General features: G+C 48.8%; 1 protein-coding gene across 1 annotated transcript in view; it reads right to left on the reverse strand.

Annotated features, from left to right (window-relative positions):
• Positions 1-16291, reverse strand: part of ABCC4 (ATP binding cassette subfamily C member 4 (PEL blood group)) — a 215936-nt gene extending 199645 nt beyond the window's left edge. Inside the window, exon 1 of the mRNA XM_053916440.2 lies at positions 15723-16291. Within this exon, the coding sequence (XP_053772415.1) occupies positions 15723-15799 (77 nt within the window). The 5' untranslated portion in view covers positions 15800-16291. The remainder of the gene's footprint in view (positions 1-15722) is intronic.
• Positions 16292-16563: the final 272 nt, after the last annotated feature.

Here is a 16563-nt window from a genome sequence, read left to right on the forward strand (position 1 = left end):
CTGAGCAGTTCCTTAAAAATCAATCTAGACCCTACCATTGGGGTTTTGATTCCACAGATTTAAGGGGGAGACTAAGAATCTGCATTTTAGACAAGCACTGCTTGTGAACTTGGCCGGGAACCACAAGCAGAATTAGGGTTGTAGAAAAGACATGAAGGTGGGTGGTAAAGGATTAGTTGGTCAAAGTTAGAGCTAGAAGTTAGTTAGAGAGGTTAGAGCTAGAACACACCTTGGAAAATCTGGAACAGCTCATATCCAGGACAGGAAGTAAATAGGGGCGGCCGTTGTTCATTATCTTTATGTATGATACGTACAGTTGCATATACTTGTCATTTTCCATCATAAAGGAGAATGGAGGGGAGGAGGAAGACCGGGGCAAAATCCACACCTATGTAGGTCTCAGATGTTCGGTATCTGATACGCATGCGGGTATTTTCTCTAATAGTGACAGTCACTCAACTACTAATATTTGTGTTATCCGTTATTAGAAATAAAATTAACAGTAACTTTTTCTCTAATCAGCAATGACTATACTTTTTTTAATCTTTTAATTTTATAGTGATTAAGATAAACACATCGGCCCCGACCAGTGTGGCTCAGTGGGCTGTGCGTCATCCCACAAAGCAAAAGGTCACTGGTTTGATTCCCAGTCAGGGCACATGCCTAGGCTGCGAGTTCAGTGCCTGACTGGGCATGTGGGAGAGGCAGCTGATGGCTGTTTCTCACAGCGATGTTTCTCTCCTTCTCTTTCTCCCTCCCTCCCCCTCTCTCTAAAAATAAATAAATGAAAATATTTTTTGAAAAGAAAGAAAGGAAAAAAACATGGAAAAGGAGTAGGGAAAGGAAAGATAGATATAATACTGACTGATGAACCATACCCACAGCTTAGCCCACTTAATCCAATCCTTGGTCCATTGGGGAGTCTGGTCCTTCCTTCTCCCTTATTCCTCGCACGTGGTGTGACTCCATCACCTAACCCCCCTGCAGTCAGGTGAGACCACACTGAACTAAAGGGGCAGAGATGTGCGCCACTCTCATGGAAGGCTCAGGCCTTAGGACCATGGGTAGGCCTCCCCCACACTCTCCTCTTCTCAACCTGAGAACCTGGAAGAGGTAGCAACCCACTGAGCAGACCACAACAGGAGTCTGGGGTAGGTCCCTGACCCCAACTCACCTGGAGATCTTGTTCAAACATAAATTCTGAGTCACTAAGTTTGGGGCGGGGCCTGAGATGGCACTGTTCCCATGCATGAGGTGACAGCCATGTGCCTGGTCTGCAGACCACACTGGGGGTTGCAAGTGTCTAGGCAGAACCACCTACCAACGAGGTTCTCGATTCTGATGCTCAAAGTTGGTGGTCACGTGACGAGCAGTGGCAGACACAGCAAAAAAGACCCAAGCCTAAATCGCCAGCTGGCCTTTCTCAGTTGACCCATAACAAAGTTTAACTTAGACCTATGATTAACTCCAGTTTGAAAGTGCAGCTACCAGTGAATGCTGAGACAGCTGCAGAAAGATTACTTAAGAGTGTGCAACGTGATACGAGCTGGCAGTGTTCTATCAGAAACGGTATCTGCCACCCTGAGTCAGAGACGGCGCTGTAAACAGCGTATCCCCAAAGGCGGTCGCTGCCACGGTGCAGAAACGGTGACCACTGGCCTAGGAGTAGCGGACAAGAAGGTCACACCTGGGCCTTGGGTTCACACAGGTCACCACCGCCATGCTGTTCTTCCGTGTGGAAGCTGTTTACTCTCCAAGACCACAGGTATGATGAACAGATGATCAGTCTCTAAAACCTCAGCAGAGATTGGTATCACCTCAGCCCTCACGACCCCGGCAGTCCGGTGTTAACAAAACCTGTACACAAACAGCACCACGTTAGCCCCAAATTTGCAGGAAGCAGACCAGACCTTGGCAGGAACCCCCAAGGACGCTTGAGACACTGTGCTTTGCAGGGGAACTTTCTCGGGTTAAGGTTTAAGTTTACTTAATTCTACGTTCCTTTTCTATTTACATAACAGGCTTGAGGCCTAACAGAAACAGAGCTCACAGTGTTCTGCTCACTAAGATCACACGAAACGGGACTCCCTCGGCTTCGATCCCCTCCGAGTCAAATGCCTGGGAAACAGCCTGACCACCCAAGAACTCCGACTGCAAGACCCTGCCCGTGAACTCTAAGAAAAAGCCCCTCGAATGTGGATCTATGAGAAATCTAAATTGTTGAATGTAGTCACGGAGGTGCAGGATGATAAATCTCAAATCCCTAAGATGAAAAACCTTCTCAAAGGCATAGAAAAAAGCACTTTCCAGCCCAGCCTCTGCTGGAATGACCACAAATTTCAGAGTCACGCATGAAATCTACATCAGTCCCCTCGACTTTCTGTGGATTATAAGCTCCACGAGGACACAGGTTGTTTCTGCTTATTTTGTTTCCCTAGAGGGCCTAGTTTAATGAAAATGTATCTGCTGGGCAAACCTAAATACTTGCTACTTGACACAAAAATAATACATCAAGCCCTGGCTGGGTGGGTCAGTTGGCTGGAATGTCATCCCCTGAAACAGAAAATTGCAGGTTCGATCCCCAGTCGGGGCAAGTGCGGGAGGCAACAAATCGATGTCTCTCTCTCATTCATTCTCATTCTCTCTCTCTCTCTCTCACCCCCCCCCCGCTTCCTCTCTAAAATCAATAAACATATCCTTAGTGAGGATTAAAAATAATGATAATAATATCAAATATGCAACTACACTTATTTTCATCCTCAAAACAAGTATTTAGTCATAAAAATTCAAGAAGATGAATCTATTGCAATCAATGTATTCTCCTCATTGAAAAAAGAATTTACTCACAACATGTTCCTACTCATTTGGAATCTCCTCGAAACTTCCAAGCCTGTATCTCCAGTCTCCAAACAGGCACTGTGCTACAATTCTTGCATGTTTTCTTTCCCTGATGCCCCTTCCAGCTTCGACAATCTAGGTTCTCCGGCGAGGCAGGAGAGAATTTCAGCGCACAAATCCATCCCACCTGGTCTCTTTGTCACTCTGCCAACTTGACTCAGGTGTGACGTCCTGAATAACATCCTCCATTACTGCTTCCTCCTCTTCCTGGTCCCTTTCCTTAGTGTCATGGCTCTCTGTGTCTCCCTACTATAGTCAAGAGGTGCCTTCAACCCCCTGGAAGGGTAGGTCATTGAACACACAGCAAGTTACAACTAAAGGCAACTTGCCCGCTGAGGTAGCACGGGTTCACTCCCTTGTGGCCCACGGAGAATTGGGGATCCAAAGTTTGGTTTAGCACCACAGAACCTCTTGCTTTCTCCGATGCCTCTTGCAAATGGCTCCAGGTTTCTCTCAACAAGCCTGTATCAGCTGTTCCTATTTCTGCCCAAGCTCCTCTCTCCTCTGGCCTGGCCATCAGATTTCTCTCTGTGTCATACAACAAGGGGGTCCCCTAGAGGGTCTCCCATTGGCAATATAACTTTTAAAATTTAAGGCCCCACGGGAGCGTTCCGACAGAGACTTCAGCCCCTGGCCGAGGCTGCCCTCCACGCCAATAGTATTTTTTGGCAAATAATGGTGTGAGGTTTTCGGTGTAAGGTTTGGAGGCAAAGGACAGCTGGTGGCACGGCTATGGTTTTACTTCAAGTAAATGACCATTAAATCTGTTGAGCCTAGTTTTTCACTTAATTTTAATGATGTCACCACTGCCCTACATTCCTCTTTGTTTTAAGATTCTATTTATTTTTAGAGAGGGGGGGGAGGGAGAGAAGCATTGATGTGAAGGAGAAACATCGCTCAGTCGCCTCTCACACGCACCCAACTTGGGTCCACCCCAGGCATGTGCCCTGACTGGGAATCGAACTGGTGACCTTTTGCTTTGTGGGACAACAGCCAACCCCCTGAACCATGCCACTTGGGGCACCATCCTACATTCTTAGAAAAAAAGGCAAAGGGGCCACATTAACAAGCACTGACTTGAGTCCATATTTCTGGTAAATATCCATGAGCTACTAACTGAGATTGCTTAAGCTCCAGGAACAAAGCACACCAAGGCTCCGAAGCCCTGAGGCAGACGTGAAGGTGTAACAGGAACACCCCCAGCACCCCGCTGGCTTCGAAAGCAGGAAACCACTCCTCCACAACAAACTGGTCCTTCTTTAGGGACTATCCCTTCCTTCCTTCCTTCGCCTAGGCAACTGGCTAGGGCTCTCAGCAGCCACTCCAAACCTGGAATGTGGAAGCTGTCAGCTACATTCTGATGAGCAAAAACCATTTGTACCTAAGAATATAAGAACAGAGTACCCAACTCATACACAATACTGAGAACAGTGGTCTAACATGATTAACACCAATTTAAGATGGAATAACCTTTCTGCTGTTATCCAAAATTAAGGAGGAAACACTCATTCTAAGCCAGACAGTCTTCTCGTCAGGCAATGCTATGTCCATGGGACAGATTTTAGGAAAATTCCAGCTGAACCATTTCATTCTTTGAAGCATTAGGTCAATTATGAATGAAACGGCCCTCAGCTTCAACAGCTGCATGTTCAGAAAGAACAAAAACATTCTTTGAAAAGCCTCTCTCTGTACATAGTCCCTTAAAGGGCTTGTCTGGTCGGAAGTAAAGCAAGTGAAGGAAAACTCCGTAGTGAACCGTAGGACCCGCTAAAACAGCTTTCTTAATAATCTTGGTATATTCTCCATTTGCTTTAAAAAATATTCCCTCTAACCACAAAAGCATGCAGGAGTGGAAAAAAAACCAAACAATGGAAAACAACACAAACGTTTTGTCAGACAGCGAAGAGAATGCTACAAAGAGGCCTTCAAACCTCAGCATGTTCATTAACACCTTATTGATTCAAAAAAAAAAAAAAAACCAGATCTCAACAACAGAAATTATAATATTCACTAATTTGAACCAACTCGTAAGCACTGGCCCACCATGTAATGGGCACTCTTCTAGGCCCAGATAGGGGGGTCTCTTTAATGGAGCTCACATTCAGGAAGGGAAGAGAGAAGACCAGCAAACTACAAAGACAGGTTCAAACCAATGATATTAACCATAAAAAAAAAAAAAAAAAAAACCACATAGGAGACCTGGCTGAGAGTGCACGAGGCTACTCTATACGGGGCGATGGGGCAGAGCTCACAGAGGAGGTCCGGACGGCCCAAGACTCAAAAACCAAGAGCGGAGTCTATGCGCTGCAGACACAGACATCAGTGAGCGCAGGAGCCGCAAGGCTAACGCACTTACAGAGCAACCCTGCAGTGGGAAGGGTTTCCCTCCAGACCCGCAGAGATCTCCAGGTCCTCGAGGAAAACCACAGGCATGGCTACCATCTTCCATCCACCCCACCGGGTTCACAACGTGTTCGACAGACGAATAAAAAATCGGCTCAGGTTGGAACTGGACGGAGATCACACACTGTTCCCCAGCAGACTCAGAGCTGGCTCCTTCAGCTTCTGCCTGGCTCAGCAGACCCCCTTCTCCCAGCCTGCCCCAAAAGCACCGCATCTGCTGACCGCCTCAGCTAGCTAACACGGTGAGGGTCTGGGTCATCTCAGGCCCTTCCAGCCTCTGCACCCAGAGCGTCCCTGGTTCCTGGGAAGGTCCGCATGGCCCCCCCAACCTTGGCTTTCTGTGCAACTCACTCTCCCTGCCTCACGCCTCCCAAGCCCAGTGCTCATTCACAACTCCCTTTGCTGGCTAGACTCCCACTGGTCTTCGGGAGACCCCTTTAGGTAGGGTTCCTCCAGCCACATGAACTGGACCACAAATGAGCCAGCTAGCAGGAAGAGTGGACTGGGGACTGCGGGGGGACTGGGGGCCGCAGGGCCCAGTTGCCCTGTGGCTACCACGCTGGAAGGACACCCTCACCTCACTGGGGCCCGCGTTCTGCACACGCCCGGCACGTTTGGTCCTTCAACACACCAGGTGCTACATCGGTGTTCATGTTCACTCTTCCTTCCTTAAAATTCTTGCCAGGAATTCAATCTAAGTACGTGAGAAGGAGGAAACCACAGAAGGGCTTTGAACTGGACCTCTGTGTAGCCCAGGGCTAGTTCACTTCTACAGGCCCAGGGCCCCATTTTCCACCCGTCACCAACTTCTTAAAGCGAAACTTTTTCCACAAGGATGAGCCTGCGGTGACAGGGAATCAGAATGGCGCACCCGACACAATGCTGCCTTTTCCACGGCCTGAGACATCAGTGGTAGCTACTGTTTGCTCCCTTTGTTCTGTGCTCTGTAGAAACACCAGTTCCCAGAAATCAAAGGCAATTAGCTGCCCTTTTCTAAGTCCCTGAGTGGGCTCTGTAGGATTCCTTCCTGTTGCACCTCATCCTTCCTGGAAGGGTTTCTTAGAAAATGTGCCTCCGTTACAGGAAAGAAAGCCCTCCCAAGGAGCTAGTAGATAAGGCAGCAGCCTTGTGGAATTTCCCTTCCAAAAACTTCAATTTACCTTCTGAGTGGCCCTTAGCAGAGATGACCAAAATCCACTTGAAGGAGGGAGCAGGGAGAGAGGAGGAGAGGGATCCTAACTTGGCTTATTCAGAGGAACAAATTTTCTCTTTAAAATTTTTATCTTAAGGAAAAATCTGAACTACAGTATATTCTAAAGGGGGGGGTAAAAAGACTTCGAGTTTGCCTGAGAAAACAATAAAGCCATCTTTTTTTTTTGGCTATTAATACAGGATGCACTGTATTAATAAGGACTTCCATGGGGTTTTCCCCAAAGCAAAATAATTTGGTAAATTTGCATGTAGACTGTAAAAAAAAAAAAAAAAAAGTTCAGGGCATGAGTGTGAGTTGCCTCAGAGCCTGAAAGAACGGAGCAGCCTACACCAAACAGCCTTATGCCAGAGACGCACCCAGCTGGTGCTGGGCAACCAACAGCAACCATGAGTGATCTATTTTCAGTTGCAATGATTACACGTGGACCAGCCAGCCTGCCTGTCTAGGGAGACCGCTCTCCTCCTGCGCAAAGCACTCTAAAGGGTTTATGGGGGTTGGCTCCACATCTAAAGAGTTTTAGGGGGGTCTCCCTAAATTTAATTCAAAAAAATATGAGGAGGCAGGTCTGCCCTGACTGAGCAAGTCATCTAAAGAGTAAGGCTGTGGGGTCGGAGTCCTTGGCAAGTTCGGTATAAGGGGACCAACTACAACGCAAAGCAGCTCTGCTCAATGACCACCAGTGGCAGCAACTCCAGCAAAGACGTCTGTGGGGCAGGTGGGTGTTGCAGCCGCTCGGGCTACCAAAATCAGGTGCCACAGACGGGGTACTTCACCAACGGATTCGTTCTCATAGCTCTATAGGCTGGAAGTGTGAGGTCAAGGTGTCAGGGCAGCCATGCGTGGAAGGAGGGGAGGTGCCAGCAGAAGCTGACTTGAGCGGCTTCAGCCACACGGCTCTGCTGCACGACTGCTTTTCCAGGTGACAATTTTCAACGTGCTTCTACCGATAGTGACCCAGTTCTTGGTATAAATCGCATTTCTCTTGGTTGCCTCCTTCTTTTTTTTTTTTTTTTTTAAACAGATCATAGTTTCTGTGGGAGTTACTAACAGGTCACTTCTCCATTCATCAGAGGTAGGTTTAGACCCTGTGGTGCTTTCACAGGACCTCCCTGCTTGATTATAAGTGGGAGAGGAAAGTGGATAGAACTTTATTAGTTCATCAGACATAAAGTATGATTTTTGGAACACACTGTGAGTAGGTTTAACTTTCCCAACTTGCAGAAGAGGATCCCAAGGCCCAGAGTGGTTAACTGTCTTGCCCGAGGTCACACCTAACAAGTGCAAAGTCGAGGACTAGTACCTGGATCTTCTGGCTCCAGTCTGATGCTCTCTCCGTAATACCCAGCTTGCCCCTGTCTAAGGGAGAGGTGTCACCAATTCCAAATTAGAAAAGGGGTTACTGAACGGGTCCAAGGATGAGTATCTCCAAGATCCCTGCAAGCCCCTTCCTCCCCACTCACTTGCTGAGGCCCCACAGGGCAGAATAAGCCCCGCAGGACCAGCGGCTCTCCTGCTTTGAGAGGAACCTGAAAAGACTAAAGTAACAACTTAAAATCACTGGATACGTCTACTAAGAGTGAAATGTGCAACCAGGCGCTGAGAGATCGAGATGTGAAAGACACTGGTTTCTGCCCTCACAGAGCTAACAATTTAGTTTTCGAAAAAGTCACATGAATGAAGACTTAACACTTAATCACTTTTAAAAAAAAAGACATAATGCAAGAGTGAATTTTGCAGTAATCCCCGCTGTATCCATTCACTGAGGGCTGAATACGCAGCAGTCAGTTACGGGAACTACACCGCCTATGAAGAGCACATCATCTGTTTTACGGGTGACCGCCCTGTGCAGCCCAATGAACACTCGGAATTCATACAAATGCCACACTCAGATTCCGTGACACTGAGACCCCTCCAGCCCCGGCATAATGTTTTAGACCATTGATAAATCTCCCTTTTACTAATTTAAAATAAGACAGACATCCATCATACTACCAAAGATGGGGGAAAGGGGGAAGGAGGAGAAGGAGGGAGAGAGAGAACGGTGCTCACTGCCTACCTGGTAACGGTGAAAGAGGACTCCAACAAGCAATATTAAAAGAAGAACCCAATTGGGGTGAAGATATCATCTGTCACATCCTGACCAATAAAACACACTAAGAAAATAAGTCAGCAAATAAGAGCAGTTTATGGGGTGAACAATTTTATATTCACGAGCTTTTGATTGACAAGTGAGATTTCCACTCATTGCCCCCATAAACTCGTGAATGTAGGCCTCCTTGTGTGACCTGGGTAAGGACATAAAACACAGTGACCGGGAGGCTGCAGTTCACGTTCTGGGATTTGTCAGACCTGACTCAGTTCAGAGCCCCATTGTGTCCTACCTGGGTAATATGAGGACCACCCCAGCTTCCACAAAAGGGCACCCTAAGCATCCAAGGACCGAGAATCTTTAAGATCCCTGCACACAACAAGCCCCATTCCTTCCCGATCGCGTGTTGGGTCCCAATGGGGATGAGTAAGCCCCGCTGTGCTCATGCTTTGAGAGGGACCGGAAAAGGGGTGGGGATGAAGGGAGTTCGAAACCCTGGCCAGAAAAATGGAAATGTGCACAGAAACGTTTGACCTCTATTCAGTGGTTCTTAGTCTTCATTATCCACCTCGTTGGAAACATTGTAAAAATACTGATGCCTGCAGTCCACCCCCAGAGATGATTCAAATCGGTCTACAGGGGGACCAGGCACTTGAATTTTATGGCTGCCGCGGTAAGATTCAATCATAGTGATGGTGGAGAACCGCTGTGTGTTAACTAATTAGAACTTCGACAAAACAGAGCTAGCAAGCTTCACAGAAATCATACACATCAATCGTTGAAAGAGGCAATTGGTGCGACTATTTAGGAAAGACAGCCCCAAGAGCCAGCTTGTGTTTGTTAGGAGGAAATCACGCCAAACTAACCTCAACTCTTTTCTTTGTGGAGTCTCCGAATGACTGCCCAGCGGATACAATACCGCTGGACTCCCGAGACAGATGGCACGTCACCTATAGCCAACTGTAGCTAAGTTCCTCCACTGCCCACGGTGTCCTCGGCACATTGGCCACACCTGGATGATAGACCATTCCAGGACCCGTCCTTTCTCATGGTCAGACTACAAGAGCTTTCAAATACCTTTCAAAAGGCAACCACGAGATGCTAAACTTTGACATCAACAAAATGAACTTAAATAGGAATAAAACAGTAGTTCCGGGACACACCCACTGACTGTGAGGTCAACTGATTGTGTGTGCCCAATATTTCTCAACTGTTGGCATTGCTGCTGATGCCCAAATTTTATCTCCAGCCCAGACTTCTTCCCTGTGCCCCTGAATCAACCAGTTACTGACTCAACCTGTCTCCTTGAAAGTGTAGCAGGCATATCAAACTTAACATGGTCAAAACCAACTCCTGGTCTTCCCTAACCTGTATCTCCTACAGCTTCAGGATCTCATCTAATGGTGACTCCATCCTTTCAGGTGCTCAGGTCAAACCCTTCCTCTCGAGTCCCACAGTCTGTCTAGCACCGAAGACCCTCAGCTCCACCGTCAAATAAGCTCTTCCCTGAATCCAACTACTCACAACTGGCCCTCCTACCATCCTGGTCAAATCCACAATCATCTCTTGGCTGAACTGCTGTGAAATCTCCTGCCAGTCTCCCCACATCTACCCTCCACACAGCAACCAGAATGATCTTACTAAATCCTTGGAAGTCCATGTCCCGTCTCCTCTCCAAACTTTCCAGTGGTCCCCCCTCATTCCAAGTAAAGCCCAAGTCCTCAATGGCCAGCAGAGCCCTCAAGAACTCTTCTCTTGCACTGGCCACTGCCCCACCTTCTCTGTGAAATGCGCCCTGGCGCCCCTGCCTAAAACCATCATCTCCCTTCGCCATCCACACACTCCTCACCCCTTTCCCTGTCTTATTTTTGCTCCTTGGCCCTCGTAACTAACATACGACACTTCACTTATTCATCCTGGGCAGTGTTTGTTCTCTCGCTAGAGTTTAAGTCCCACGAAACAGGGAACTGTTATCTACTGTGCTCACTGCTGTATCCCAAACGTCTGGAACGGGGGCGGGCAAGCATGTTCTGTGAAGAGCTAGAGCACAAATATTTCAGGCTTCGCAGGTCCTAGTGTCTCGTTGCAACTACTCAGCCCCGCTGTTGTAGCCCATAGACATCTCTGAGTGAGCGAGCGAGGCTGCATCCCAATAAAATTTCGTTTACAAGAACAGACCGTTGGCTGCATTTGGCTGGTGGGTCGCAGTGTGCCAGCTCCGGGTCTAGAACATTACCTGGAAGGCGGCAAGCACTCAGAACGATTTGTTAATCTGTCAAAGCAGTAGTGAAAACACCACCTCTGGCCAGGTCAAACCTGAAATACACGTGACATTAGAATAAAAACAGAACCAACTGAAGAGCATTCAGTTCAACCAGACGGAAGGGGGTCTGAAAACCTGCCAAGTAAAGGCAGCCTGGGACTGGAGACAGTTTTCTGAAAGACAAAACATTTCATGGGTGCATGACAGCTATCTGACTGCCAGAAGCCCATCAGTGCGAAGTCGGGGCGTGATGTATGGTGACAAAAAGTTTAAAAAGGACATACAGATGGGTAGAAGATACTCAGACAGAAAACTGTGACTCACTCTGGCTGGTGTGGCTCAGTGGCTTGAGCGTGGGCCTGCAAACCAAAGGGTCGCCAGTTCAATTCCCAGTCAGGGAACATGCCTGGGTTGCAGGCCAGGTCCCCGGTAGGGGGCACGTGAGAGGCAACCACACATTGATGTTTCTCTCCCTCTCTCTTTCCCTTCCCCTATCTCTAAAAATAAATAAATAAAATCTTTAAAAAATAATAATAATAAACCATAGAAAATAAACTTATAAAATGTGTTACATCATTTATTTCACTGTAGGGACTTAGCAGTAAAATTTTATACACCTTTGGGGTGTTCTGCATCTTGCTTGGGTCGGATTTATTGTATAAAATTGCCAAAGCTCATCAAATTAAACCTCAAGAAAATGGAAGAGGCTGAAGCCAGAGAAAGAGCCCTGGAAAGCTCCCCCAGCCTCCATCTACATTTGCATTTCCAACTGTTAATGAAGAACAACAGCCCTGACCAGTATGGCTCAATTGGTTGGGCTTCATCCCTCAAATCAAAAGGTCGCTGGTTCGATTCCCGGACAGTGCTTGGGTTGCGGGTTCAGTCCCTGGTTGGGGCGCGTTCAAGAGGCAACTGATCAATGTACCTCTTTCACATCGATGTTTCTCTCCCTCTCTTTCTCCCTCCCTTTCCCTCTCTCTAAAAAATAAATAAATAAAAATCCTCTTTTAAAAAATAAAAAGCAAAACGAGGATAGTTGCATAAGAGGTATTCTGAAAATGATGCAAAAAATCCTCGTTTAAAATTAAGCATTTCCATGCAATCACGATCACCACCTAGAGTGCCAAACACAGCCACCCTCTCTAAGCGCCCCTAGCACTCGGCCCTCTGCATTTTCCCCTCGTGGCAGCAGCTCTCTCTGAGCCAGTCTCCAGAGGGCGTGTCTTGACACCACAGCAGTTTCCACAACAGCATCGCCTTTCTGAGCCTATCAGGGGAGGCAGGGCTGAGACCCTGCCTGCTGGGCCAAAGGCACCTGGCCCCAGCCCTCCTGGACCCCCATCTCTGAGTCAGGTCCTTCGCTGCTGACCCCCAACCTGCTGAACTCTGGGGTGAGGGTGGGCAGAAGACTACAGAGCAGGGAGCAGAACACACACACACACACACACACACACACACACACACACACTGCCCAGCAGGAGAGACATCATGGGGGAGAGCCTTGGGGGATATGGGCAATCTAGTGCCCAGCTGGACACAATTCACAAGCTTTGCCACTTATTTCCAATAATGGGGAAGAGGAAGAATCATTCAATAAACTATGATGGGAAAACGGCCTCTCTTGAAAAACATGGGGCCTATCTTAGATCAAAAAGCAAGAGAAATTCCAGCTGCCTTTATTGTTAGAAATGCAACAAGAAGGCTAAAAGAAAATACTTATGGAGGTTTAGATGGTGCTGGGATTTTTAAAAAGATACACTATGAAAGCAACAAGGGAAACCAAAAAGAAAAACTCAGTGGACTTAGTGATATATAAATTTTAAAACCTCTGAACCAAATGAAGAGACAAATGAAAATCTGGAAAAAATATTATTAAAAAAGATTATAAGCCCTATTAAAACTTATTTCAAAAAAGTAAGTGCCTCATAGGGGAAAAAATCCATTAAGAGGCAATTGAAAGAAATATAAATGGTCAACAGACATAAAAAAGTTCCATCACTATAACTCAAATAAATTCATACTAAAACTCATTATTTTTAACTTTTCTACTTAGAAAAAATTTTAATTCGGGTACTCAAAGTTGACAAGGAACTAAGCACATAAACCTCTATTAAGAGGGCTAATTGGTCATATCCTGCTGGAAAACCACTGGGGCTCTCACCAGTCCCTCTCCTTCTAAGAATACAGAAAAAGGAAAGATGGCAAAAATATAGAGACATGAATATACCTTATATCATAATACACAGAAACAAACCGTGTCCAACAGAAGTGAAAGGCTGTGTAAACAGCAATCATTAAACAGCATGTTCTGAAGATTATTTAACGCCATAAAGAAAACATCAACCACAGGAAATCAAGGGATCAGGATCGAAATTAGTTTTATTAAAAAAAAAAATGTGTGTGTACGCACAGGTGCCCATAAAGAGGCCTAGGGGAAAGACTAAGACACCACCACGGCATCAGCAGGCGTACTTGACTGATAGAAATAAACCATCCTTACTCCTTTCTTCTTTTTTATAGTTTTAAATTTCTTACAGAAACAGGAAAAGAACACCTATTCTTTTCAAAAATCCTCAACAGTCACCAAGAGCCAATAATGTCCAACTCTGTTAGGCCCCCAAGTTCAAAATGTGCTGTGAAAACACCAAAACCCTAGTGAGCTAGTTACTGGCATCTTCAAGATGAGTCGCCACCAGTCCACGAGTTCAGAAAGCAGATGAATTTCGAGAGGTTGAAGACTCGGTCACTCTTTACAAGTCCGGCCTTGTCTCCTGGCTGGGCTCACTTCAGCTTTCTGGCCAGCGGGCCAGAGAGGCACACGAGAAAATAAACGAACTGTCTCCGACTTTAAAACTCCTCAAACTGCAGAAGGTAAATAAATACAGGGTGGCAATTGTGGCCAACTATTGAGCTCACAAAGACATGTCCCTGTGCTAAAACTCAAATACTGGAAGGGCAATGGGAGCAGTGGCTTCCAGCTGCCGGCCAGTCTCAACTTCACACCAGAACTACCTGCAGCATGGGTTTGAACTCCTCCACCACCACCCCACCCGGTCTCTAACTGTACAGATCTGATGTGGGATGGGTGGTGGAGAACCTGCATTTCTAACAAGCTCCCTGATGAGGTGGATGGTGAGGGGTGGGGGCCATACTTTGAGAACAGTCGTCCTAAAGTATGGTAACAGATGTTTCCCGTGGACGATCTCCAACAGCAAGAACTTTTTAAGAAACCGCAGCCTACAGGAACAAAGGTGAGTTTACAATAGCCTTCTCCACGCATTTAAGAACGAGTGTCCCAATAGAAGCAGCTCAGTACCAGACTGCCTGGTCCGGGATCCTGCCCCATCACTCACTAGCTGCGGGATCCCAGGCAACTTACTCAACCTCTCTCTGTGTCAGTGCCTTCAGGAGTAAAACAGAGACACCTGCTCCTTCGTCTGCAGCGGGGAAACCAGAAAGGGACGCCTACTCAAGTCATTATTGGGCAGTCCTCACCTTCCCATTGCCATGTACAAACATCTCCAAAATCCACAGATAGGATGTGCTTCCAGCGTTCCCTGCCATGCCTGAAGTTACGGACATGTTTGCCTACTTCATTATAATTCACAGTCACCACAGTTACATTCCTTGTTCTTCGCACCTTTCATTAAGGGCCACCAAATAGCCGAGAGCTGTTCTCACAAGTAATGAACACACCACAATCAAGTGCAGAAGCACTCATCCCCTTGGAATCCCTTAGGTTGTCCCATTTAAAAAAAAAAAAAAAGTTGGGGGGAGGGTGGGTAACATCAGAATTATGTGGGAAAGATGAAAACAGTGTTAGGGTCAAGAAACAAAAGATCGAGCAATCAACCCAGTGTAATTAAATCCAAAGGTTCAGGCCCACCTGAGTGGAAGCTCCAGCCCCAGATGGCGAACTTAGCTGCTTCACCTCTGTGGGCCGTTTTCCACCCGTGTTTCCTCCCAGTTCAGGGACCGTTAGGTGGTTTTAGGACCTTAGGACCCCTGGACAGGACCCTCCAAGTCAAGATCCGGGATCACTTCCCTAAAGGCCAGAGATCCCTCCAAGACCTATCCCCAGGGGTCGTCAAAGGTGGGAGTAAACATTCACAATAGGATAGGGGCTGGCCAAAGACTCACGCCAGTCAAGGCTATGGGTGTGTCCCAGGCAAAGGCAAATCGTGTTCAAGTGTCCCCATTCATTCCATAAATAATAAGAGAGTTTTTCACCCACATGAAATTGGCCACAACTAGCTACTGGGACCACAGTGAGAAACACAGGAACGAAGCGTCAGAGGGAGCACGAGAGACAGAGACGGGGTCGCGGAGACCCACGCAGCCCCGCGGAGCTGCACCTCGGCTGCCACATAAGGAATATAGAAAAAGATGGGGACACTATTGGCTCCTGGGCACCAGTTAGGCTTTGGCTGAAATTACATAAAGGAAGCTGTTCAGAAGCTGCTTGCTTAAAAGAAAAGGGTGCGGCTTTTGTTCAGAACTGAGAATCCCTGAGCGGTTAGAGGGAGTCCGACTAAAGGTGGCGAGCGGGAGGTCCAGTCCGTTCTCCCACTGGGCAACCTCCGTTCTCCCCCTCTCCCCAGGTCCTGGAGGCTGGCGGGGCCGCGAGCAGCAAGACAGGGAGCCGCCGCGCCCCCACCGCAAGGTCCCACCGGCGCTGCGCACCACGCGGTTGGGGACCACGCGGCCGGTGTGGGACGGCCCCCAGCGCAGCAAGAAGCGCGGGCGGCAAGCGCTCCCGCTCCCGGACCTTGGGTCCCCCACCCCCAAAGAGGGCGGCAGGGACGGGCACGCGCCGACCCGCGGAGGGGTGTCACAGCCCGGGCCGGGGCGCTCACCAGAAGAACACGCGCGAGCAGAGGTTCGCGCTCTGCAGCGGGTTGACCTTCTTCACCTCCTCGTAAACCGGCAACATCTTGCCAGCCAGGCGGCCGAGAGCCGGGCTGGCGCTGCTCGGGCGGCGGTGCGGTTCCAGCGGCTCGCGGGGGCGCAGACGCGGATGCTGGAGCTCCGGCGGTCGAGCCGGTCCGCTCGACTGCAGCCGGGGAACCACCCGCTTCCGGGAGCCGAGCGCCGGCGGCCCGCCTGGTCCCCGCCTCCACCTCCCCGCCACACGGCCTCGGGGACGCCCGCTGCGCGCCGCCGCTGCCCGTGCTGCTGCCGCCGCTGCCCCGAGCTGGGAATCGGGAGACGCCAGGCGCCGGGGTCCGCGGGAGGAGCGGAAGGCTGGGCTGCCGCTGCCGCGAGCCACGCGCAGGTGCGAGGCGAGGCCGCGGGCACCGCTGGATGGAGGCGAGTAGGCGGACCACGGGGTCCACGGGACCCACGGGACTCACGGGACTCACGGGGCCCGGTGCTGAGGCCCCCAGGTGCTCGCACCTGGCCGCAAACTTGACCTGAGCCCGAGCTCCGAGCCAAGGCACCAACCCAGCGGTGGAGAGGGGAGGTGCAGGCTTTGTTCGCTGTGCTTAGAAACGCCCCCCTGGCCTGCGGCTTTCAGAAGACCGGGAGAAAGCGGCCAGACGCCCCAGCCAGCGCCTTCTGGGCTCTCTGCCCTCCTCGGGATCAAAGAAGGAGGTGGTGGGCCACCCTCCAACCCGAGGACGAGCATTTGACCTCCACAGCAACAGGTTTTAGCACAGATTACCTAAAGCAAGCTAACAGAGGTTTAGAAGAACT

Source organism: Desmodus rotundus, chromosome 13 (genome assembly GCF_022682495.2).
Source record: "Desmodus rotundus isolate HL8 chromosome 13, HLdesRot8A.1, whole genome shotgun sequence".
Lineage (NCBI taxonomy): Eukaryota > Metazoa > Chordata > Mammalia > Chiroptera > Phyllostomidae > Desmodus > Desmodus rotundus.